Here is a 23,783-nt window from a genome sequence, read left to right as displayed (position 1 = left end):
ACCACAGTCCTGCAATTTTTTTTCCTTCAGTTACTTATCCGACTCCCCTTTAAAAGCCATGATTGAATCTGCCTCCACCACCCTTTCAGGCAGTGCATTCTAGATCCTAACCACTTGCTATGTAAAAAAGTTTTTCCTCATGTCACCTTTGGTTCTTCTGCCAATCACCTTAAATCTATGTCCTCTGGTTCCATCCCTTCCGCCAATGGGAACAGTTTCTCCCCCCACCCGCCCCCCTTCCGCCAATGGGAACAGTTTCACTCTATCTACTCTGTCTCGACCCCTCATGATTTTGAACACCTCCATCAAATCTCCTCTCAACCTTCTCTGCTCTAATGAGAACAACCCTGGGTTCTCCAGTCTATCCACGTAACTGAATTCCCTCATTCCTGGAACCATTCTTGTAAATTTTTTCTGCACCCTCTCTAAGGCCTTCACATCCTTCCTAAAGTACGGTGCCCAGAATTGGACACAATATTCCGGTTGAGGCCGAACCAGTGTTTTATAAAGGTTCATCATAACTTTGCTGGCAAGCCTATTATGTGGTGCCTTATCAAACGCCTTTTGGAAGTCCATGTACACCACATCAACTGCATTGCCCTCATCAACCCTCTCTGTTACCGCATCAGAAAACTCAATAAAGTTAGTTAAACATGATTTGCCTTTAACAAATCCGTGCTGGCTTTCCTTAATTAATCTACACTTGTCCAAGCGACTGTTAATTTTGTCCCGGATTATAGTTTCCAAAAGCTTCCCCACTATCGAGGTTAAACTGACTGGCCTGTAGTTGCTGGGTTTATCCTTGCATCCTTTTTTGAACAAGGGTGTAACATTTGCAATTCTCCAGTCCTCTGGCACCACCCCTGTATCGAAGGAGGATTGGAAGATTATGGCCAGTACCTCCGCAATTTCCACCTTTACTTCCCTCAGCATCCTAAGATGCATCCCATCCTGGTCCTGGTGACTTATCTACTTTAAGTACAGCCAGCCTTTCTAGTACCTTCACTATCAATTTTTATCCCATCCAGTATCTCAACTACCTCCTGTTTCACTATGACTATAGCAAGAATAAGATTGAGTTGTCATAAATGCCCATATTTTTTAAACACTACAACAACTTGCATTTATATAGCACCTTTAACACAGTAAAACGTCCCAAGGTGTGTCACAGGAGCGTTATCAAACAAATTTGGCGCTTAGCCACACAAGGAGCTATTAGGACAAGTGTCCAAAAGTTTGGTCAAAGAGGTAAGTTTTAAGGAGTGTCTTAAAGGAGAGAGAGGGAGAGAGGTGGAGAGGTTTAAGGATGGAATTCCAGAGCTTAGGGCATTGGCAGCTGAAGGCACGACCGCCAATGGTGGAGCGATGAAAATCGGGGATGCGCAAGAGTCAGAATTGGAGGAGCGAAGCGATCTCGGAGGGTACAAATCTTAACAAGGGTTATCTGTCCTAGCATGCTAAGAGAATATTTATAGCCTGCTGTAAATGTAACAAAATGGTTCAACTGCTTAAACAAAATTCTTGGGTAAAGTCTGATATTTTCACCTCAATAATCAAAATTACAATAATGAGCACTAACCAGTCTTGAGCTATTAATCACTGCTTTGACAGCATCATATTCTTCCCTCAGTGTATTCATTTGTGTTGTATGGTCCCTGATCAAGGCTTCTGTTTCAGCAGAATATCTTGCCTCCAGTTTGGTCATTTCAACAGCATGGAGCTCTCGTAGTTGATCTATTTTTTCAGAGCACTGACTTCTTATTTTTGTAACTTCCTCTGAAGAACTAATATACGAAGACTGAAAATTAGTTTGCTCTTCTGCATTTTTACAAGTGGTCAGTGTAGCCTCAACAATATCAGCAATCAATATTTCAGTTTGGACTGCTGAGTCCACCAGGATTTTTATTGGTCTTTCTTTGGTCAAAGTATCTTTTGGTTTTTCGGTAATGTCCAGGTTTTTGCACTTCAGAGGAGTTTGTTTGAATTGTTCAAAATGGGCAAGTTTCTCTTCTGCTTTGCAGAAGGCTTCCTTTGCAGTGTTGAGTTTATCCTGAAGATGTATTATGGTTAGTTCTTTCGCCTAAATAAAAGGAACACAATTTAGGTTTTTAACAGTCAGTTTTGGTTTGCACACTGTAGGGTAGATTTCCTAAGCAATCTCCTGTATTATCAGCTACTTTATCAGTATTTTTCTTATTAGTAAGCTAGGTTGATATTCCTTTCCCTCAAAAATACTGTATCCTTAAATGTTGAATTAACCTTGGATACTTGCATTACCGTACAAGTTATCATAGTTACAATGTGATAGCTACCCTATGTGCATGGCAATATGGGAGAGAGTGCAGGATAGAGGGGAAGAGCGAGGCAGATAGATAGAGAAGAGCGAGACAGAGAGAGAGCGAGAGAGAGAACGAGAGGGGAAAAGAGAATTTGAGGAAGAAGTGGTCCCTGTTATGTAGGTAAACTACACAACCTGTTTGCACAGCAGCAAACTGTTTCCCCATACAGAAACACTAGTTTTTAGTCAGTACCTGCAAGTCTTCTTGGAGTTTCTCAGTCTGCTCTCTATAACTATTTAATTCTTCTTTGGTGACTGCAGCTTCAGCTTTGACCTGCTCTAGTTCTGAGACCAGGTCAGTTACGAAGGTGGCACTCTGTCGAACAGGAGTTTCTAGGCATAAAACTTTGTTTTCACCAGTCTGCAAAGCCAGAGATTTTTCAGAATGTTATAAGAACACAACAACAAAAAAGAGTTGTGATTATAAAGATTACCTATACCAGAAAGTTAACTATGAAACAAATCTTAACATTAGACAACTGTAGCCTATAAATCTCTTGCCTTTCGCTTGGTGGGCTCTCATCTAGCCACAAAGAAACTATTCATGTAGCTTATCAGATAATGGTAAACTGGTGCGCACTGTTCTGCTATGATTCTTTTGCCTAAAAATTGTTCTAGTTAAAGCTGCACTATATAGTTAGAATTAACAGCTAGATTATACTTACAATTAAGGATTCTGAAATCCGTATCCCACTGTCTTGTTCCTCTGTTGATTTTTTCTTCTTTTCTAACATACAATGCAACTCAATTAACTTCTTTTCTTTTTCTGTAGCTTCTTGTTGAGTAGTTGACAGTACTTTCCTTTCAAGCTCAAGTTCCTTTTGGAGATTAATCAATTGCTGTTGTACCTCAGTTAGCTGCTCTCTTAACATGATTACTTCTTTTGTTTGGTATTCAATATTTGGAATTTCTTGATTTTGTGGAATTATTTGATCGGTGTCTTTTGATCCTACTGGGCATATCTGTATTCTTTCTCCTTCCTGTACGTGTTCCAAAGGTGTTGTTTCCTTTTTACCAGAAACAGTTTCTCTTTCTTTAATTTGACTCCTTTGTTGCTCAACACAGATCCTTATTTGCTGTTGTACTGCCTTTAACTGCGCTTGGCTCACTAGAACTGTTGCTACTTTCTCCCTGAGAGCCTCTTCTAGAGCGAGAATTTGCTTTTCATGCACTCTAGCTTCAGTTTGGGCCTGTTCCTTTAGACTTTGTATTTGAAGGTGACATGAATCTAACTCTCTCTCTTTCTTTTCAATAGCTGCCTGTAGCTCCTGCATTCTGAATTCGGCACTACTAATGGGGCCTTGGGCACTTTCTGGAAAAACATCCTTTATCTCTACTGGGGTCTTTATCAATGCTAATCCCTGAGTTTGCAACATTCTGTTTTGTTCTTCAAGTTTCTGCTTTGTGAATATCACTTCTTCATTCTGCTTATCCATTTGCTGCTGCAGCAGCTCTTTTTCTACCATTATATCAAGCTGAAGTTTCAAATTCTCTGCATCTTCAGAAGGAACGAATTCCAATGGCATTACTTTTGTCAGTTCCTGCTGCAGTTTTTCTATTACTTCATTCAACTGTTCAACTTCTTCCTCATTATGCTTTTTTAGACGTTCTTGATCACTTTTAAGACATTCTATTTGGGCTTCTAGTTCCCTGATCTGTTCATTCTTCTTCGCAGTGACCTAAAATGTGGAAGAGATTGAATAATTACATTGAATATCCAGGGTTATATAAAATGTTAGGTTTCCAGAGATTAGTTTTTCTTGTGACTCAAACTTTTGTCCACTTTAATAACTATGTACCCTGAATTCCCTGTCAATTCACGTGTGCATTTTGCCTGCCATGACAGATTGGAGCCCATTACTTCTACCTCCCTTTTCTTTTCTCGGCCATTGGGGCGCTTCTCTTCTGCCTCCTCTCCTCCGTCACACAACCATGCCACTTTTCATTGCTTCCTCTTTGGTAATTTACACCTGCCTCCCAACCCATCACCACTCCTCCGCCTTCCTACTTTCTTGCCACCATCCCTGTCTTGATTTCCCCTTGGATACGTTCACAGCCAACCTCTGGGCCTCTTAGCATTCTCCAAAGGGCCCTTTCAGGCACCCATTGCTGCCTTCTTGCAAGCAACTACCCTAACTGTCCAATTTTAAACCTCTCCCTCCATATAAATTCTCCTACTCATATTCATGGCCACCCCCTCAACCTTGCCATCATCGTGGCCTCTCTACTCCCATGGTCTTGATCATAGAAAAAGGCCAAATGCGACCATTCCCTTGAATGCCTCACCACCCACATCCCCTTACCTCCTTCTAAGCCCAATTACTTTTGCGTCTGTCTCCAGAAAAAAAAATCACCCCAAGTGACTTCCAACTACACTTTCAAACTACCAACTGCCTAGCCTTTGGCACTCTATCTGCCACAATACATCTGCAACTGTCAATCTGCTGAACCACTCCCTCTCCTCCACCTTGGATGCCCTTGTTACAGACAACATTTTTACTCTTCCCCCATCTTGGCAGTTCCTTGGTATGGTCCCCATCTTCACAACCTCAAGCCCAAGGGTTCAAACACTTGTGCACAACTGGTTTAGTCATACATCAATAGATCTGGCATGACCACGTCAAGCACCATCGGGTCTCACATTCCTCTGTCAAAACTGTCCACTTTTTCCACAATTACGGAATCCAAAAATAAATCCCGGCTTCCTTTCTCCACTACCAGCCATCCCCTTAACAGTTGCTACCACTATACTCACTACTAACAAATGTGAAGAATTCATGGACTTCTTTGGGCTTCCTCCCAGCTTCCCCTGCCCAATGCTGATCCAGTGTCTTTCTCTAGTTTCTCTCCTATCTCCCTTATGCCTTCTCCGAGCTCATCTTGTCCATTAGGCTCACCCCCTGCACCCTTGACACCAATCACACTAAACTGACCACCCAACTTTCCTGCCTGGCCCACATGACAGCCGACACTGTAACTGGTTCCCTCTCCTCGGGTACTGTCCCACTCCCTTTCAAAAACACCATCATCCTTCTCCTCAAAAAAAACCAACCACTCTCCACCCCTATATCCTTGGAAACTACTTCCCCAACCTCCAAAATCCTTGAACATTTTGTCATAACCAAATCTGTGCCCAGCTTTCCTGTAACCACAGCACTGAATTGCCCCAAATCAAAGTCACAAATAATATCCTGACCATGATGCATTATCCCATCTCGACTTCTCAGCAGTCTTTGACATGGTCGGCCACGCCATCCTCCTCCAACACCACTCCTCCGCTATCCAGCTTGATGAGGCTGCCCTCGCTTGGTTCCACTATTACCTATTCAATGGTTGCCAGAGATCTGCAGCAATGGTGTCTCTTCCTGCCACTGCATTGTTACCTCTTGGGAGTCCAAGGATTTTGGCTATTTTCTCCTTTTCATCTACATGCTGCCCCTTGATGAAGTCATCTGAAGACACGGGGTTAGTTTCCACACATATGCTAACGACAGCCAGCACTCCTCTCCACTACCTCCCTCAACTCCTCCACTGCCTCTGTGCTGTCAGATTGCTTGTCTGACATCCAAGACCAGTTTCCCCCAATTAAATATTGGGAAGACTGATGCCATCGTCTTCCAACCTCACTACAACTCCATACCCTTGCCACCGATTCCATCCTTCTCCCTGGCCAGTGTCTCAGGTTGACTGTTCACAATCTCGGCATCCTAATCGACCCCAAACTAAGCTTCCAACCTTGTATATTCTGCATCACAAAGGCAACCTACTTCCACCCCCATAATATCACCTGCTCCTGAATCATTCATTCATGTTTGTCAGCTCCAGACTTGTCTATTCCGATGATCTTCTGGACAGTCTCCCATCCTCCACATTCTGTAAACTTAATCTCATCCAAAAATCTGCTGCTTATAGTGGTGTTCCACAAGGATCAGTGCTAGGACCACTGCTGTTCACAATTTACATTAACGGTTTAGACTTTGGAACCAAAAACACAATTTCTAAATTTGCAGATGATACCAAATTGAGGGGGTTAGTCAATACCGAGGAGGACTGCAACAAATTACAGGAGGACATTAATAAACTTGCAGAATGGGCAAATAATGGGCAAATGAAGTTCAACACAGATAAATGTGAGGCATTACATTTTGGTAGGAAGAATAGGGAGGTCACTCATCACTTGGAGGGTGCGAGTCTAGTGGGGTAGAGGAACAAAGCGATCTCGGAGTACAAATACACAAATCACTAAAAGCTGCACCACAGGTTAGTAAAGCCATAAAAAAAGCAAATCAAGCACTAGGGTTTATTTCTGGAAGAATAGAATTGAAAAGTAGGGAAGTTATGCTAAACCTGTATCGAACCTTGGTTAGACAACACTTGAGTCTCCTCTTCTTAGGCAGTCCCTCGGAACAGAGGAGGACTTGCTACCACACTAAAAATGCGGGACCTACAGTCTCTGTCACAGGTGGGGCAGACGGTGGTTGAAGGGGCGGGGTGATTGGGTTAACGTGCGCTCATTCCACTGTTTGTGCTTGGCTTCTGCTTGCTCCCGGCGAAGAGATTCGAGGTGTTCGGCGCCTTCCCTGATGCTTCTCCTCCACTTTGTGCAGTCTTGGGCCAGGGATTCCCAGGTGTCGGTGGGCTTGTTGCACTTTTTCCAAGGAGACTTCGAGGGTGTCCTTGAAGCGTTTCCTCTGCCCACCTGGGGTTTCCTTGCGGTGTCGGAGCTCCAAGTAGAGCGCTTGTTTTGGGAGTCTCGTGTCGGGCATGCGGATGATGTGTACCGTCCATCGGAGCTGATTGAGCGTGGTCAAAGCTTCGATGCTGGGGATGTTGACCTGAGCGAGAACACGGATGTTGGTGCGCCTATCCTGCCAATGGACTTGCAGGATCTTGCGGCGGCAGCATTGGTGGTACCTCTCCAGTGCTTTGAGGTGCCTACTATACATGGTCCACGTCTTTGAAGCATGCAGGAGGGTAGATATTAGACCATGTAGACCATGAGCTTAGTGCTGGGTTTGAGGTCCTGGTCTTCAAACACTCCCTTCCTCAGGCGACCAAAGGCTGCACTGGCACACTGAAGGTGATGCTGGACTTCGTCATCGACGTCTGCCCTTGTTGACAGTAGGCTCCCGAGGTATGGAAAGTGGTCCACGTTGTCCAAGGCCTTGTCATGGATTTTGATAATCGGGGAGCAGTACTGTGCGGCGGGGGGCCAGGTTGGTAGAGGACCTTTGTCTTACGGATGTTAAGTGTAAGGCCTATGCTCTTGTACGCTTCGGTGAAGGTGCTGATGATGGTTTGGAGTTCGGCCTCAGAGTGTGCGCAGACGCAAGCGTCGTCTGCATACTGTAATTTGACGACAGAGGATGGGCCGACTTTGGATCTGGACTGGAGATGATGGAGGTCGAACAGTTTCCAGTTTGTTCTGTAGATTAGCTCCACTCCAGCAGGGAGCTTACTGAGGGTGAGATGGAGCATTGCGAGAAGAGCGTTGGTGCGATGACACAGCCTTGCTTAACCACGGTCCGTACGTGAATTGGGTCTGTGGTGGATCCGTTGGTCAGGATCACGGCTTGCATGTCGTCGTGAAGCAGGCGGAAGATGGCGACAAACTTTTGAGGGCAGCCGAATTTGAGGAGGACACTCCATAATCCCTCACAGTTGACGGCGTCGAAGGCCTTCGAGAGGTCAAAGGCGGCCATGTACAGCGGTTGGTGCTGTTCTCTACATTTCTCTTGTAGTTGACGCGCGGTGAAGATCATGTCCATTGTGTCCCTTAGTGGATGGAATCCGCATTGCAACTCTGGGAGGAGCTCTTCAGCCACTGGGAGAAGGCGATTGAGGATTCTTGCGATGACTTTCCCTGTGGCAGACAACAGGGAGACTCCTCTGTAATTACCGCAATCGGACTTGTCACCTTTCTTGGAAGACGGTCACGATTACGGCGTCTCCGAGATCCCCTGGCATGCTCTCCTCCTTCCAAATAATAGAAATGAGTTCATGTATTCGTGCCAATAGTGCTTCTCCACCATGTTTTAGCACCTCTGCGGGGATTCCATCTGCTCCTGAGGCCTTGTTGTTCTTCAGTTGTCGGATGGCCTTTTCAACCTCATGCCGGGCTGGGGTTCTGCTGAGGTGGTGATGGGTAGCATGCTGCGGGATGGAGTTGAGGACACTCGCGTCGAAGACAGAGTCTCGGTTAAGGAGATCTTCGAAGTGCTCCTTCCAGCGGGCACTGACTGCCTCTCTGTCCTTGATGAGTACCTCTCCGTTCTTGGCCCGCAGTGGGGTAGGTCCTTGGGCCGTAGGTAGTCTTGACTGTGCTGAAGAATCCATGCACGTCGTGGTTGTTGGCTAGCTGCTGGATCGCCTGCGCTTGCTCCACCCACCATCGCTCCCGTCATGGCACGGGTGATGCGGACGTCCTTGCGGTCCCTCGCTTGGACGATGACGTAGTCCAGCAGATGCCAGTGCTTGGAGCGAGGGTGTTGACATGAAGTCTTATACCTGTCTCTCTGACGGAACAAGGTGTTGGTTATGACAAGGCCATGTTCTAAGCATTGTCAGGAGGAGGCTACCGTTGGAATTGGCTTTCCCTACCCCATCTCTGCCGATCACACCTCCCCAGAGGTCTGTGTCCTTTCCAACTCTGACGTTGAAGTCGCCAAGGAGGATCAGCTTGTCGCCCGTTGGGACTCGGAACCGGGATTGTTCGAGGCTGGAGTAGAATTCCTCTTTGGTCTCGCCTGTGGTTTTCAGTGTTGGGGCATATGCACTGATGACCGTAGCGCACTGGTTCCGGGCTAGGACGAGCCGTAGAGTCATGAGGCGTTCGTTTATTCCACAAGGGGAGTCTGAGATGTTCAACTAGCTCATTTTTTATGGCGAAGCCTACCCCATGGAGACAGCGTTCTTCTTCAGGTTTGCCTTTCCAGAAGAAGGTGTAACCACCGCCTTGCTCCATGAGCTGGCCTTCCCCTGCCCACTGGGTCTTGCTTAGGGCGGCGATGTGTATGTCAAAACGTCTGAGCTCCCGGGCAACGATAGCAGTACGGCGTTCCGGTCTGTCACTGTTGTCCATGAGGGTCCTGACGTTCCAGGTCCCGAACTTCATTTTAAAGGGTGGAAGATGCCTGTACATGAATTCTTTTAACGTGGGGTGGCCGTTACATACCAGCTACCACATAAGCTTGACAGAGCAAGGTAGAGTACTATGTGCAGTTCTAGTTGCCATATTATAAAAAGGATATAGAGGCACTGGAGAGGGTGCAGACAAGTTTTACAAGGATGATACCAGAAATGTGAGGGTATACCTATCAGGAAACGATGAACAGGCTGGGTCCCTTTGCTATTGAAAAAAAGGCTGAGGGGTGACCTAACAGAAGTCTTTAAAATTATGAAAGGTTTTGATAGAGTGGATACAGAGAGAATGTTTCCACTGGTGGGGAAGAACATAACTAGAGGCCATCAATATAAAATAGTCACCAAGAAATCCAATAGGGATTCAGAGGAAACTTCTTTACCCAAAGAGTGGTGAGAATGTGGAAGTCGCTACCACAGGGAGTGGTTGACGCGAATAGTATAGATGCATTTAAGGGGAGGCTGGACAAGCATATGAGGGAGAAGGGAATAGAGGATTACGCGGATAGATTTAGATGAGGAAAGACGGAGGAAGCTCAAGTGGAACATAAATGCCGGCATGGACTAGGTGGGCCGAATGGCCTGTTTCTGTTCGGTATATCCTATACTGCACCAGTCCTGCTCACTCATATTCCTGCTCTTGCTGACCAACATTGGTTCCCCATCATCCTAAGCTGGCAATTTAATATTCTCAACTGTATTGTCTTTCCTCTGCCTATCTCTATCTTCCTACAGCCATCCCAGAACTCTATATTCTTTCGACTCTGGCCTCTTGTAAACCCCACTCCCTTCACCCCAGCATTGGCAGTTGTGACTTCACGCTCTGGAATTCCCTCCTTAAAACCATAACATTTGCACATGTACTGATGACATGGATTTCTGTAATACTTTTTTCTAATCGTATTTTATTTTGGGCCAATTGTAACCATCATTTGTGTCACTTACCCTTTAGTGGTTTTCTAGACAGGAGACAAGAGAAAGTGCTACAAACCATACCAGATGCGGTCTATACAGAACTCGATCTTGTAGGGCTCAAAAGAGGCACAAGATTTAAGGAAATCTTACCAGTTGCTAAGACTCAATTTAAAATCTAGGAATTTATTGGTTCAGAGGGCAATGTGGAGGGGGAAATAGGAAAATCACAAACTTGGAAATGAAGATCCTTACATATCGGTTTATCTTTCGTATATGTTGCAGAAATAGCTCAGAAATGTAGAGACCATTTGTTTGATTTTACTGACCTTATTGTCAGAAGTGATTTTGAGCTGGTGTTGCAACTTTATAATTTGTTCATTGAGTTTTTCTATTTCTTGATCTCTTTCCTTGAGGGTTCGAGAGAAGTTCCCAACAGATGAGCGTTGATTACCAGATGATTCACTGGAATCAAGCACAGACGCTTGCAAGCTTTCCACCTCATTCTGTCGAGTGAAGGATGGAGCATAGTTTAAAAACACTGGTGGTTAAGGATAAAAGGTGCTTTATTTCTTTTCATCTTCAACACAGAGAATTACAACACCTACACAAACTACACGATGTTCAAGAATCACACCATCCAATGTCATATGCTGAAGAACAAACTTCTACTTTTCTTACAGAAAAATCAAGTCAAAAATGTACTCCCACCCTTCCAAATAAATTAAGTCCTTTATAATAAACATCAATGACAACACCATTAAAATATGAGATGTAATTGCAGCCAACTGCGCAAAGTTAGGCAACTACTTGGAAAGGGTAGTAAATAGCAGATACTCTTTCCCCAGGCATTCCTTTAGGAATTTTTTGATACATCCTATGAGAGTAATCCTATGAGAGACTATGTTTGTAGGTGTCTGTTCTAATACAAGGGGCTGGATTTTCATTGAGGAGTCGGGTAGGAGGCGGGACTATAACTTTCGGGGTTGTAGTCCCACCTCCATCGAGTTCTAGCCAACCCACGCGATTTTGACTTGGTTGACCTTGTTGAGCCCGCCCAGATGAAATATCAGCGTTCGACAGCTGTTTGAAGCTGTCAAACACTGAATCTGTATTCCAGGTTAATTCCTTCCTCTCAGAATGATTTAGAGATCTCCCCGGAACAGAAAGCTGAATGCTGCAATTTTTGACAGCTCGCAGCCATTCTGCTTTCTGTGCTGGTGAGATGAGGGACTCCCGAGACCTGAAGGAAGGAAGGCTGTAAAGGTATGTAAAACTTCTTTAAACACTTTACACACACCAAACACACTTACCTCTGCACTCATGCACCCATCACTCACCTGAACACCGAACATCTCGACCCCTCCAAGCCCTTCATCCCGACGGTCCGCCTCCTCTAACTTGGCATGGTTTGGAGCCGTCGGGAATCCCACACTTCAACATTAAAAATAGGGATTAGGCTAAAAACGGCCTGTTAACAGGCAGTTAATTGGCACTAATCCCCTTCCCGCCTCGGGGAGGCGGGTCGGGTACCCGCCTCCTTTGAAGCTGGCATGGAGGTGGGTTGGGTGCAGGATGGGTCTCGTGCCCCCCGATTTCGGGATTTTAACCCCCCACACGCCTCCACGGCCCAATGAAAATCCTGCCCAAGGTGTTGCTGGCTGATACTGAACGTAATTGATGGACTTTAGTATTTTTATCTATTAATGATCTACTGATTTCACCAAAACCAAAATCATAATGCCTGCCTGACTTAGAGCTAGATGAATATTTCTTTGTGAGAATGACACTAAAGGCCACTTTGACCTTAGGGAGACAAATCTTTGCCCTCCTAGTCATCAGGTGAGACGGATGCATCAAATACCTCTTGCTAAGTTACAAGCAAGCTTCACACATCTGATAGTCAAGAAACATTGATGAATATTAGTTCAAGAAAAGATGCTGTACTTTAAATTCAAAGGTTTCATTTCAGATAAGCAGATAATCTATCCCACTTGTCCAACGTACATTTTGCGAATAAGTCAGTCAATTAATATCAAATAGTTATTAATATCACATAGTTTTTCTATATTAAAGACATTATATAAATGCAAGTTGTTGTTGATGATTGATAACTTTATTTTGCAGGGCAATAGCTCCACTGAGAGCTGAAATTTGTTCTTTGGCCCAGAAGCCCTGGGGGCACCTCAGGCAAAGTGACTGTGGTCCATTCTGTCTTCCAGCAGAAAGATCAGGGTAGGCACTACTGAAGCGCCCTTGAAGGTGCAATGTAGCTGCTGTGTCACACAAATGACCCCACCCCCAGGATTTGGAGTGGGTCTCCCAACTGCAGGCTTGAGTGGCAGGGAGCTGCTCCACTTCACTTTTGTCATTGGAGCATGCCCTCATAAATTTGTTCTAACAATGAAACGTCAACTGTTACAAGCATACACTTATTGTAGAACAAAGGCACCCCTACATGAGAGGCATGTACTTTATACCAACTTTTTTCATTTATCAACAATATAAAACCAGCAATTCTTCAATATGAAAGACACAAGTCTTAAACAATCCATGGACACCATGATAGTAATCAGTCAACAACTTGCACTTATACAGCGTCTTAACATTGTGAAAGTTTCCGAGGACAGGGATGATAAGTAAGCGGGACATAGTATTGGATAAGATGCATGTGGCAACAGCAAACTAATGTTTCAATTCACCTCAAATGCTTGAGCTGGGAACATGATTTATAAAACTTGTGTTTATTCAGCAGTCTTGCACTTCTTTAGAGCACTGTTATTCACATGATACTCAAATAATGGGCCGGAATTTGCGGTCGGAGGCATACTTCTGGAGTATGCCTCCGACCTGGAAAAAAATCCAAAAGTACCTGGTGTCTCCGGAGCTTTGGAGTCTTCAGGTCCTGGGCCTGTAGGCGTATGCCTGTGTGAAGACCCACGGGTCCCAGGAACACAGGCGGTTCGGATGCGTCCCTGGGATCAAGTGGGCCAGGCCAACCAATTAGAAAGGAAAATTCCTCATAAGCGTATGGGGATTCCATTTACGAACACAATTCCCATAAGCTTATGAGAAGTCCCCAAATAAAACACAATTCTAATAAAAATAAATATTCCCATGTTCAAAATTAAAAAGTCCCTTTGATTAAACATTTAAAATAAAAATTAAATTTTTTGAAAAAATAATAAAAACATTTTATTCCAGCCCAAAATTTACATGATCTAATTTTAAATATTTTGCATATTTTAAATTTTAATTTAACATTTAACTTAATCCATATGCTGATAAAAGCAGGCCTTACACCTGCTTTTGCCAGGCATAAGAGTTTCGTGGGCATTCGCTGGCTAGTAGTTGGCCAAATAGCCCAACTCTACGCCATCAAAAGTGTTTTTGGGGTGGGAGAAACTTGACAGAGCGCAAGTTCCAGGCTTTTGTGCATGCGGAGTCCCGAGACATGCGGTGCCATTCTGAGGACTTACGACGGTGTACGCAGTGCTGCAAAATCCGGGCCATAAAAATAAAAAGGAAAAACCTGCAAGTGCTGGAAATCTGAAGTAAAACAGAAGAATTTGAAAATATACAACAGGTCAACCAACAACAACTTATGTTTATATACTGTAGTGCCTTTAATGTAGAAAAATCTTCCAAGGCACTTCAGAGGCATAAGGAAAAAATGACACCATGCCAAACAAGGAGACATTAGGAAGGTGATGTAAAGCTTAGAGGTGGGTTTTAAGGAGGATCTTAAAGCAGGAGAGAGAAGTGGAGAGGTTTAGTGTGGAATTCCAGAGAGTGGGGCCCAGGCGACAATGGCTGGGGTGGGGGGTGCGAAGGGGGTTGGGGATGCACAAGAGGCCAGAGTCAGAGGAATGAATAATTTTGGGTGGTGAAGGCCTCATCTCGCCTTAACTTTAGCCATGAGGGATTTAAACACAAGCATGAGAGTTTTAAATTTGAGACACTGGGGGACAAGGATCCAACATAGGTCAGCAAGGGCAGGTGTGATTCAGGGTAAGATACAGTAGCAGCGTTTTAGATGAGCTGAAGCCTATATAGGTTGGAGGAGAAAGCAATCAAGTCTGGATGTGACAAAGGCATTCTTTAGGATAACAGTGGTAGGTTAGCTTAGGTAGGGGTGGAGGTGAGCGATGTTAGAGGTGGAAGTAGGTTGTCTTTGTTATGGAGAGGTTATGGGACTGGAAACTCTGCTGAGGTTGAACAGGACATAAAATTTGTTTCGACTTGAGATTTTGGCCAAGTACGGGATGGAGTCGGTGAGGGTATGGAATTTGTGTCAGGGTCTGAAAGCGATAGCTCTGGTCTTCCCAAAGTTAAGGGTCATTTAATATTGCCATTTGACAGCACAGAGGCAGCTGAAGGGTCGAGGGTGGTGGATAAGTAGAGCTGGGAGTCATCAACATACATGTGGAGGCTAACCCCACATCTCCAGATGATGGTACCAGAGGCAACATGTAGATAAGAAACAAAAGACAGTGATGGATGGATCCTTGGGGGACTTGAGGTGACTGTGCATGGGGCGGGAGAAGAGAGCTGTTGGTAGAGATTCCCCGATCACAATTGAATATCTGAAAGTGGAATCAAGCAAGGGCAGTCCACATAACTGAAAAGAGACAGATTAATGTTTCTAAATATTAACCCGCCCCCTTTTCTCTTTTTAAACATTGATGGATCTGCTTTATATTTCCAGCATTTTCCGTTTATCTGATACAATTTTGTGAGTAACCTTCTGGTATTGACAATCAGACTAAATGGAATGCCACTTACAAATATCATTAACAAAGTAGTACAATTTCATATCATATGCAAGACAATTTGGAAATAGCTCAAGTTTTCTCAAAGATTGTAATGAACAGTGTTCCAGCATTGCTATCTTTGTTTTATATCATTTTATTGCTTGAAACCAATTAATTTTAAACATTATTTTAAATGTGACTCAGACATTACTGGAAGGAACAAGCAATACCTTTGTAGCACAAAAGTAACATCCAGAAAATGGCTTGCCCAAGTGCTTCTTTGCTTGCTAACACATTAAAATAGAATTGTAAATCATCTTTTAAAACCAGTAGACATATTGTTGTCTCCTAAATTACAATGAACAGATTCTAAACTCAAAAGGAGGCTACTACAATTTTTCAGGCAGATGAAACTCTCTGGTAGGGCTCATAAAATTATCCTGAAAATGTTGGCATTTCGCAACAGTGAACTATAAAGTAATCATAAAAGTTGTGCAAGGTCAAATAATATATTGCAGTTAGAATGCATATTCTAAAGTTTAAGACTGAGGTTTGATTAAAGTGCAAGAAACAGCCTTGAACTGTATGAGTAATTGCACATTGCCAGTAAGCACTTACCTCAAGTCGTTTGTTTTCTTGCTGAATCTCTTGCAGCTGGGTGGCAGATTCTTTCCTCTGAATTTCTAACTGCATATGCAACTGCTGAACTTCTTCATTCTTATTTAATAGTTCTTCCCTAAACTGTTCTAACTGTTCTTCCAAGTTTGCAATCTGTAATCAAACAAAATCCAAGGAAGTGGTAAAGCATTGATCTTCAGTGGTTCACCATACTGCACAAATTTTCTTCGTCAGAAGTGTAATGGACATAAGGTACAAATGATATGTATCCACTGATGAAATTCCATCAACTGGAAATTTTTCATTATATAAAAGCAAAGAAATGTAGATTCAGGAAGTACATTTACAACTTATATAGCACTCCTCACATCAGGTAGACCGGACAGTGTTTTATAGATTAAAGTAGGAAATCAACACTGAATGGGAAGGAAAAGAATAGGTAGAATGGTGTTAAAGGCCAGGCCAATAAATTGGTTGAAGTGAATTTTTTTTTGGTAGATTCTGTAAAGCATGGTGGGAAGGTAAGGCAGACAATTATAGGAGGGTGCTGTACAAAACGCTGGTGAGGCCACAGCTGGAGTACTGTGTGCAGTTCTGGTCGCCTCACTATAGGAAGGATGTGATTGCTTTGGAGAGGGTGCAGAGAAGATTCACCAGGATGTTACCTGGGATGGAGCGCCTCAGCTATGAAGAAAGACTAAACAGGCTGGGGTTGTTTTCCTTGGAGCAAAGAAGGCTGAGGGGGGACCTGATTGAGGTGTACAAAATGATGAGGGGCATAGATAGGGTAGATAAAGAGGAACTTTTCCCCTTAGTAGGGGGGTCAATAACAAGGGGGCACAGATTCAGGGTAAGGGGCAGGAGATTTAGGGGGGATTTGAGGAGGAACTTTTTCACCCAGAGGGTGGTTGGAAGCTGGAACTCACTGCCTGAAAGGGTGGTAGAGGCAGGAACCCTCACAACATTCAAGAAGCATTTGGATGAGCACTTGAAATGCCATTGCATACAAGGCTATGGACCAAATGCTGGAAAATGGGATTAGACTGGACAGGGAGGGATGGGCGGCGCAGACACGATGGGCCGAAGGGCCTCTTTCTGTGCTGTAAAACTCTATGACTCTATGACTCCAGAGGGCTGGGGTATGGTGGCCAAATGACAAAGTGAAGAGTACAGGTAATACTGAGTAAACCAGTGTAAGAGGAGTGAATGGTGTGAGCAAGCACATAGGACTGAAGGATGTCACTGAGCCAAGATGGGGCAAGATAATGCAGGCATTTGATGGCAAGAATAAGAATTCCAACATTGATTTTCAGGGGTACAGGGAGTAATTTAAATGCAATCCAAATATACATTTCAAGTTCTTAAAATACTTAGAAATAGTCTCTGATCTTATTTAGTAAGCTACAGTATTTTTCTGGTTCACTTTTTTCAGGTCACATAGAATCTGCAGCATATAAACAAGGCATTTGGCCTAACAGGTGTTTGCCGGTGTTTATACTTCACATGAGCTTCTTCACACTCTTATTACCTCTTCGCACTTCCTTCACGCATGCATCAAGCCTCCCTTAAATGTGTCAGATCTCCCAAACCAAATAATTTGCCCAGAGTGAAATGTAGATGTAAAAATACATAAAACAAGATCATATATCAATATTCAACAATGGAATCCTAAAGATGAGTGGCTGTGGAAAGATGAAAGCTAGGTTCCCATTGATCCCTTAGTTCTGTCTTGTGCAGTTACTTTTTATATGCTGACTCATTGCCTGTCTTCTCAACATGGATGGTCTCGATTTTACTCTCATATTGAAGTAGCGTGTGGTCCAGGGAAAGACAGTGCTGGCGGCAGAAAGCAGCCCCCACCATGCTTCACGTGCACAGACTTAAATGTCACAAAACTTAAATTGAAAAAAAGTGTCTTACACCAGTAAACCAATAGCACGGTTGCACTTTAGAAAATAGATTTCAATGCAGCTCAGCAGGTTACAGAATTTTTATGTTCAAACTACATCACACAAGGGTTTATGTTAGGCCAGTGTAGACTAGTAAGGTCTGAAAAAGGAAGAGCATTGGATTCCTGGCTGAAAAAAGGAAAGCATCAGTATGCCTACGAACTTCCCAATTCACTAGGATACAATAACTTTCAAAGTGTGGATAATGACCACAATTAAAACAAAGTACCCAGGACAATGAAATTCCATTATGCATCAATGAACCACAGAAACAGTAAAAATAAGATGACCCACATTTGCTGTTGTTACTTACTACTGTTGGCACATCACATGGGCACAAAATTTCCACAAAACAAAAAAAAACTAGTATTGCACATTTACTATTGAGGTGTTTAAAAAGATAGATCCTTCCGAATTGATCCAAAATCATTATTGCAGTATTTCTCTGAACTTTGACCCATATCAGATTAAGCTTTTCAATTCACTGTTGATCTCTGCAATTTTTGAACTCTACTTTGCAACATACAAAGAAAAGCACACAAAAGTATGGAGGAAATAAGCATGAGAGTTTCTTTTGGGGGTGGGGGGGGGGGGGGCGGAAACGGTGGCGATTTCCCTTATTTTTTTTATTCTGGATTTCCATGACCTATATTTACTCCTGCTTTGCAACTCTAAATCTTCCCTTACAATTTTTCTTGCTCCATGTGGATAAGATACTAAATGAAAGAGTCAGGTCCTCCAATTTGTACCTCCCCACACTAACATAGTTGACATCAGTTACTGCCAGTGTGCCTCTCTGCTCTGATTTTCCCTCATCTCCACTGGGGGACATAAATGCCTCAATTCAATAAGCCTCAGATCAGGAGCTGAGTGGAGTAGAACTCAAACCTGTGCCAAACTCAAACTTGTGTTGTGTTCACACCTGTTCCATAGCCACCAAGCCAAGAGATCCTCAAAAGAGATAAAAACAGAAAAATTATGACGGTATGCCTTTATGGGGAGCAAACAAGTCACTCAATTTAAAAGAATGCAAGATGAACTATTTTTCCTTTAAAAGTAGTAAAAAGCACTTAGGTCGGAATTTTCTGGGGTGGTAGCAGGTGCGATCGGTGGCAGGTCGGGTGGGGTGGGAAAGTGTTTTTTTTTGACAGTAGGTTGGGATCCCGCTGTCAACCCGCCGCCACACACCTTTACCAAATGTTGGGTCTGCCAGCGCTGAGCAGACCCGACAGGCAGCGGTGGGGGAGACAATTAAAATCATTAGGGGCTTGTTTACAGCCACTTAATGCTTTTTTCCTCAGCTTTTTGAATCACAGGTCACCCACCGGTTTCCCGCTGTGCCTTGACCTTATCTGTGAGGCTGAGGCGGGAGGTCATATGCCATTGTTTCAGCTGATGAGTTGACAGCTTCAAATGTCAAGTCAAAGCTCCCAGCTGATTGAGAAATGTTCCCTTAGCCACTATCTTCTCTAAACTGCATTTCCACTACAGATTCAGAATGCTGCAATTCTTTACACAAGTCTCCACCCAGTCTGACCTCATTACTTCTCCCACCATTGACAGATCGCTTGTCATCTCTATTTCACCTGCCAACTATTCCATTGGATCTTGGGTTCATGTCACGCTACATGTAACCCCACCTGACGTAGTCATCTAGACTCGAGTCGTCGTTGGCTTGTTCTCTCTACACAGATGCGGCCGGACCTGCTGTGATTTCCAGCAAAAAAAATTAGTTTTTTGTTTTTCATACAGACCCCAGCATCTGCAACATTTGACCCCTTGTGACCCCACCTCATTGTTCTTTGATGTAATGTTTTCCTGACTGACCTGTTTGGACTCCATTCACACCTTTGATTGCTGTGATTATCTCTGCCGAGGTGTGATAAAGGGCAGTTAGAAAGATTACCTGTAATCATCTGGCAGTATTCCCTGACTATATATGCTGTACCTATATGCTTCTCTTCACTTCACCTGAGGAAGGAGCAGCGCTCCGAAAGCTTGTGATTTCAAATAAAGCTGTTGGACTATAACCTGGTGTTGTGTGACTTCTTACATTTGTCCACCCCAGTCCAACACCGGCATCTCCACATCATGGCAACTATTCCATCAGCATCAGTGTACTTTATACTCTCTCACCTTGGTCCTCAGAATCACACCACAATCAGCTCAAACACTAGCAGCACCAACAACAACACCAACCTTCTCCACAATCAACTAATGCCGCACAGGACACACGGCATCAGCACCCAACCACATTGCTGCCCGGGACGCCAGGGATGGCCTCACCACGGCCAGATTTACTTTACTTGACACTGTACACCCTGGCTGCCACATGATGCGCCAGGTTGGCACCATCCCACACCAACACCATAAAGCATCCCTACAATGCCCAAGCCATTTATTTCACACTCATCACCATTGCGGGGGGTAACGTTATGTCTCACCATTCACTGCAACTCACTAAGCCACTTCCAAAGGTGCACACAAATCTGTCCAAGAACACAAAGTGTTGAAAATAAAGGTTTTAATATTTGACATCGCATTAACAGAAACTTTACATGAACATTGGATAAAACACCCAAATGCCTACCTTTGTGTGTTGTTACTTGGTATGACTGCATTAGGATGAAGGTGAGTGTGAGGGATGGCTAGTGAAATGGGGATGTGATAATGTAGATAGAGGGGGGTGAGTGGAGGTGCAAGATAAGTTGATGCGAGCAAGAATGTGCAGGAGTAGGGTAGGGAAGGCAGAATGATGGGGATGTGCGGAGACACACAGCAGGATGAGGTTAAGTGTGGCTTTGTAATAAAGTTTCGAGATCATTGAAACGTTTGCGGCACTGCACCCAGGTTCTCCTGACCACATCCCTGCTTGTGCCCTCCTCTGCAATGTGCAACCAGGCTGTGTTGATCTCCTAGGAAGGTCTTCTCTGCCCATGGGATGGGAAGAGGACCTCCCCGTGTGCTGTGACTCCCTCCATAGCATATGGAGGGATTCATGAGAGCGCCTGGGTGCAGCCGTGCACCTCTGTGCAGTGCTTTTCCGTGTTTGCAGCACCTCAATGCTGTAGAACACGGACAGCACAAATGTCAAATTAAAATTGGCCATGGTCCATTTAAGGAAACCGGCTGATGACGCATCATCAAATGACATCATCAGACCCGCTTCCTTCAATTAACCAGGAAATTCGCTGGGCGAGCTCAACGTTCTACACAGCGGGCTGGAGCTGGCAGTGGGCCTTAAATCCAGCCTTGAATGCTTAAAAAAAAAACCACAGTGAGTTTTCTAGTATATTAAAGAAAAGACTTGTATTTGTATAGTGCCTTTCACGACCACCGGACGTCTCAAAGCGCTTTACAGCCAATGAAGTACATTTGAAGTGGAGTCACTGTTGTAATGTAGGAAACGCGGCAGCCAATTTGTGCACAGCAAGCTCCCACAAACAGCAATGTGATAATGACCAAATAATCTGTTTTTGTTATGTTGGTTGGGGGATAAATATTGGTCAGGACACCGGGGATAACTCCCCTGCTCTTCTTCGAAATAGTGCACTGGAGTGTCAGCCTAGCTTTATGTACTCAAGTCCCTGGAGTGGGACTTGAACCCACAACCTTCTGACTCAGAAGCGAGGGTGCTACCCACTGTGTCAGAGTCACAGTTGACACTTAAGAAATTCATGTGAATTTGCTTCTGTATAACTGAAATATGTATACAAGCCGCAAGAAAAAACCCAAAGTTTTGCACTGCCTGCGCCCGGTTCAGAAGTTAATTAATTAGGTAAGAAGTTCCCAGACTTTCAAAAGGCATTTGGATATTGAAGAATTCAATATAAGTAATTAATATTGATAATGACAAAGCTACTCATTCCTCAGGTAAAACTCTTGCCACTGGACATGTTCTCTGTTGGAATATACAGATAATACACATCAGGAAGCAGGGAATTAAGGAAACAACATAACTCAGGAGTATGCCAACATTAGTTCCAACAAAAAGGGGTATCCAAATTACAAAAGTTTGGTTTAAAATGTCACACTGGTATATTTCTTTTATTTTATTTAAAGAAAAATGAATTTACCTCCTTCTCCTTTCGCTCTAAAGCATCACGTTCTGCTTGCAGTTGTGTCTCAAGCGCACTGTCTCCTTTGACTTCTAAGGTAAACTGTGATCTTTTTTCTTCAACCTTTTTAATTGTAACAGGATATTAGCAAATATCTGGTTACTAGAGACTAGCTGTAATGGCATCTGAATATAGTAACATAGTAATAACATTCAGCCAGGAGAAACCATTCAGTCCATCTAAAATAACAACAGAAAATGCTGGAAAAACTCAGCAGGCCAGGCAACATCCATGGAGAGAAAATAGAGAGTGAACGTTTCAGGTCAAAACCCTTTATCAAGACTAAAGCAGCACAGGAAATGAAATAGATTAAGAGGCCAGGCTGGGAGAGAACAAAAGAGAAGTGAAGAGACTATGGCCTAGAAATTGGGTATAGCCCCGCTTGAGGCGCTAGAACTGGCGGTGCGCAAAGTTTATAGCCAGATGAAACTTATCGCTGCCTGGCGAGATATTGGGTTGCATCGCCCCCAAAGGGGATTGAGGCGCGAATTCAGCCGTTGCACGGTGCTCCTAAGGCGCAAAAGTTCAGGCGCTACTCAATATCGACGCGGACGGGCGCAGCGCAGGTGATCTCAATTACGGGAAACCACGAGACTTCCAGGCGCCGGCCGGCTCTTAAAGGGGTGGGTTAATCAGCCTGAGCTGCCACACCTCAGAATCGGCGCTCGCCCTTCTCTGGCGTTAGAAACTTGGTGAGCATGGAGAAGGTTAGACAGAGAGCAGAGCGCTTCAGCACTGAGGCTCTGGACCAGTTGGTGGCTGCAGTTGCGCGCCGTCGAGATGTCCTGTATCCGGACAATGGCAAGAGGCCGAATCAGAAGGCTTACCGACGATCTTGGAGGGAGGTTGCTGTGAGGGTCAACTCCAGCAGCATGGCGACCAGGACCCCTGTTCAGTGCAGGAAGAAATTCAACGACCTCACACGGATCGTTAGGGTGAGTGATGGTTTAGCAAACTTCTGATTCCCTCCATCTGCAGCTGACTTCGGGCACCCTGTTGCCATGATGCCCCAATGGCCATCTGTCAGCAAGCACCCATGGCCCTTTCTGGGCACACACATGGACAGATGTCTCAAGGCCTCATGTAAGGGCTCTTTCACCATGGGGGGCATGCGATGATCTCTCAAGGACTCATGTAACACAACTTCCCCTTCTTTCCTCTCCAGGCCAAGCTGGTGGCCAGGCGAAGGGACCACTTTCAAACCGGTGGCGGGCCTCCACAAGTGGTCCCTCTCACAGATCTGGAGGAGAGTGCACCAGATTCTTGGAGGACGTCTGTCTGGTCCTGTAACCACTGCATCTGCCGACCCCATTTCCAACAGCGAGGGTAAGACTCTCACCTTTTTCACCTGTTGCCTTCCACTTGGTCCCCCCGCCAGCATGCTTCCTCAGTGTGCAGCCATGTCAGAGCCTTGCCGCAATCTGGCATGCCTTTCCGCAAACCTGTCCTTTTGCTAAAGCCACTCTTCCACCTCTCTGCTTTCAGATGAATCAGCACCAACTCGGGCTCAACGCACTGAAGCTGCCAGTGCCAGTGCCACCGGAGGCGGGGAGCAGGAGGAATCCGGACCAGCCATTGCAGAATCCGGGGAGCGGACACATCTACAGACTGAGGATACTAGTCCCCTGGAGGGGAGGGGGGGGGGGTGGGGCGCTCTGAGGATGAACCAGTTGCCGGAACAAGTGGCATGCAGCAACGCAAGGGGGATAGGCAAGTTCGGCCACCGTCTCCCCGGAGGGCAAGGCAGGTAGTTATGACTGCTGCTCAGAGTGCAGAGGAGGCGCGTCGCCTGGGTGAAATGAGCAAACAGGCCCGGCTCAGACACACGGAGCTGATGGCTGCAGTGGAGAAGATGCCTCAGTCAATAGATACATTGGCTAAGAGTATGTTGGACTTCGGGACAACAATGGAGAGGACTCTCCAGGGCTTCGGGGCAACAATGGACAGGTCTATC

General features: G+C 44.7%; 1 protein-coding gene across 5 annotated transcripts in view; it reads right to left on the bottom strand.

Moving 5' to 3' along the window:
- Positions 1–23,783, bottom strand: part of akap9 (A kinase (PRKA) anchor protein 9) — a 316,455-nt gene that overhangs the window by 95,003 nt on the left and 197,669 nt on the right. For 4 of the 5 annotated variants that reach the window (XM_085987955.1, XM_085987956.1, XM_085987957.1 and 1 more), the window contains 6 exons: positions 21,788–21,892; positions 15,763–15,915; positions 10,720–10,896; positions 3,004–4,017; positions 2,532–2,699; positions 1,580–2,080 (listed from right to left, as the gene is read on the bottom strand). In XM_085987955.1, coding sequence (XP_085844081.1) covers positions 1,580–2,080; positions 2,532–2,699; positions 3,004–4,017; positions 10,720–10,896; positions 15,763–15,915; positions 21,788–21,892 — 2,118 coding nt within the window. The remainder of the gene's footprint in view (positions 1–1,579; positions 2,081–2,531; positions 2,700–3,003; positions 4,018–10,719; positions 10,897–15,762; positions 15,916–21,787; positions 21,893–23,783) is intronic. The other variant, XM_085987959.1, reaches the window with a different exon arrangement.

The sequence above is a fragment of the Somniosus microcephalus genome, chromosome 5 (genome assembly GCF_052327205.1).
Source record: "Somniosus microcephalus isolate GS21.2 chromosome 5, FLI_Smic_1.0, whole genome shotgun sequence".
Taxonomy (NCBI): domain Eukaryota; kingdom Metazoa; phylum Chordata; class Chondrichthyes; order Squaliformes; family Somniosidae; genus Somniosus; species Somniosus microcephalus.
The sequence above is the reverse complement of the archived record's forward strand: the minus strand, read 5'-3'. Positions and strand labels throughout refer to the sequence as shown.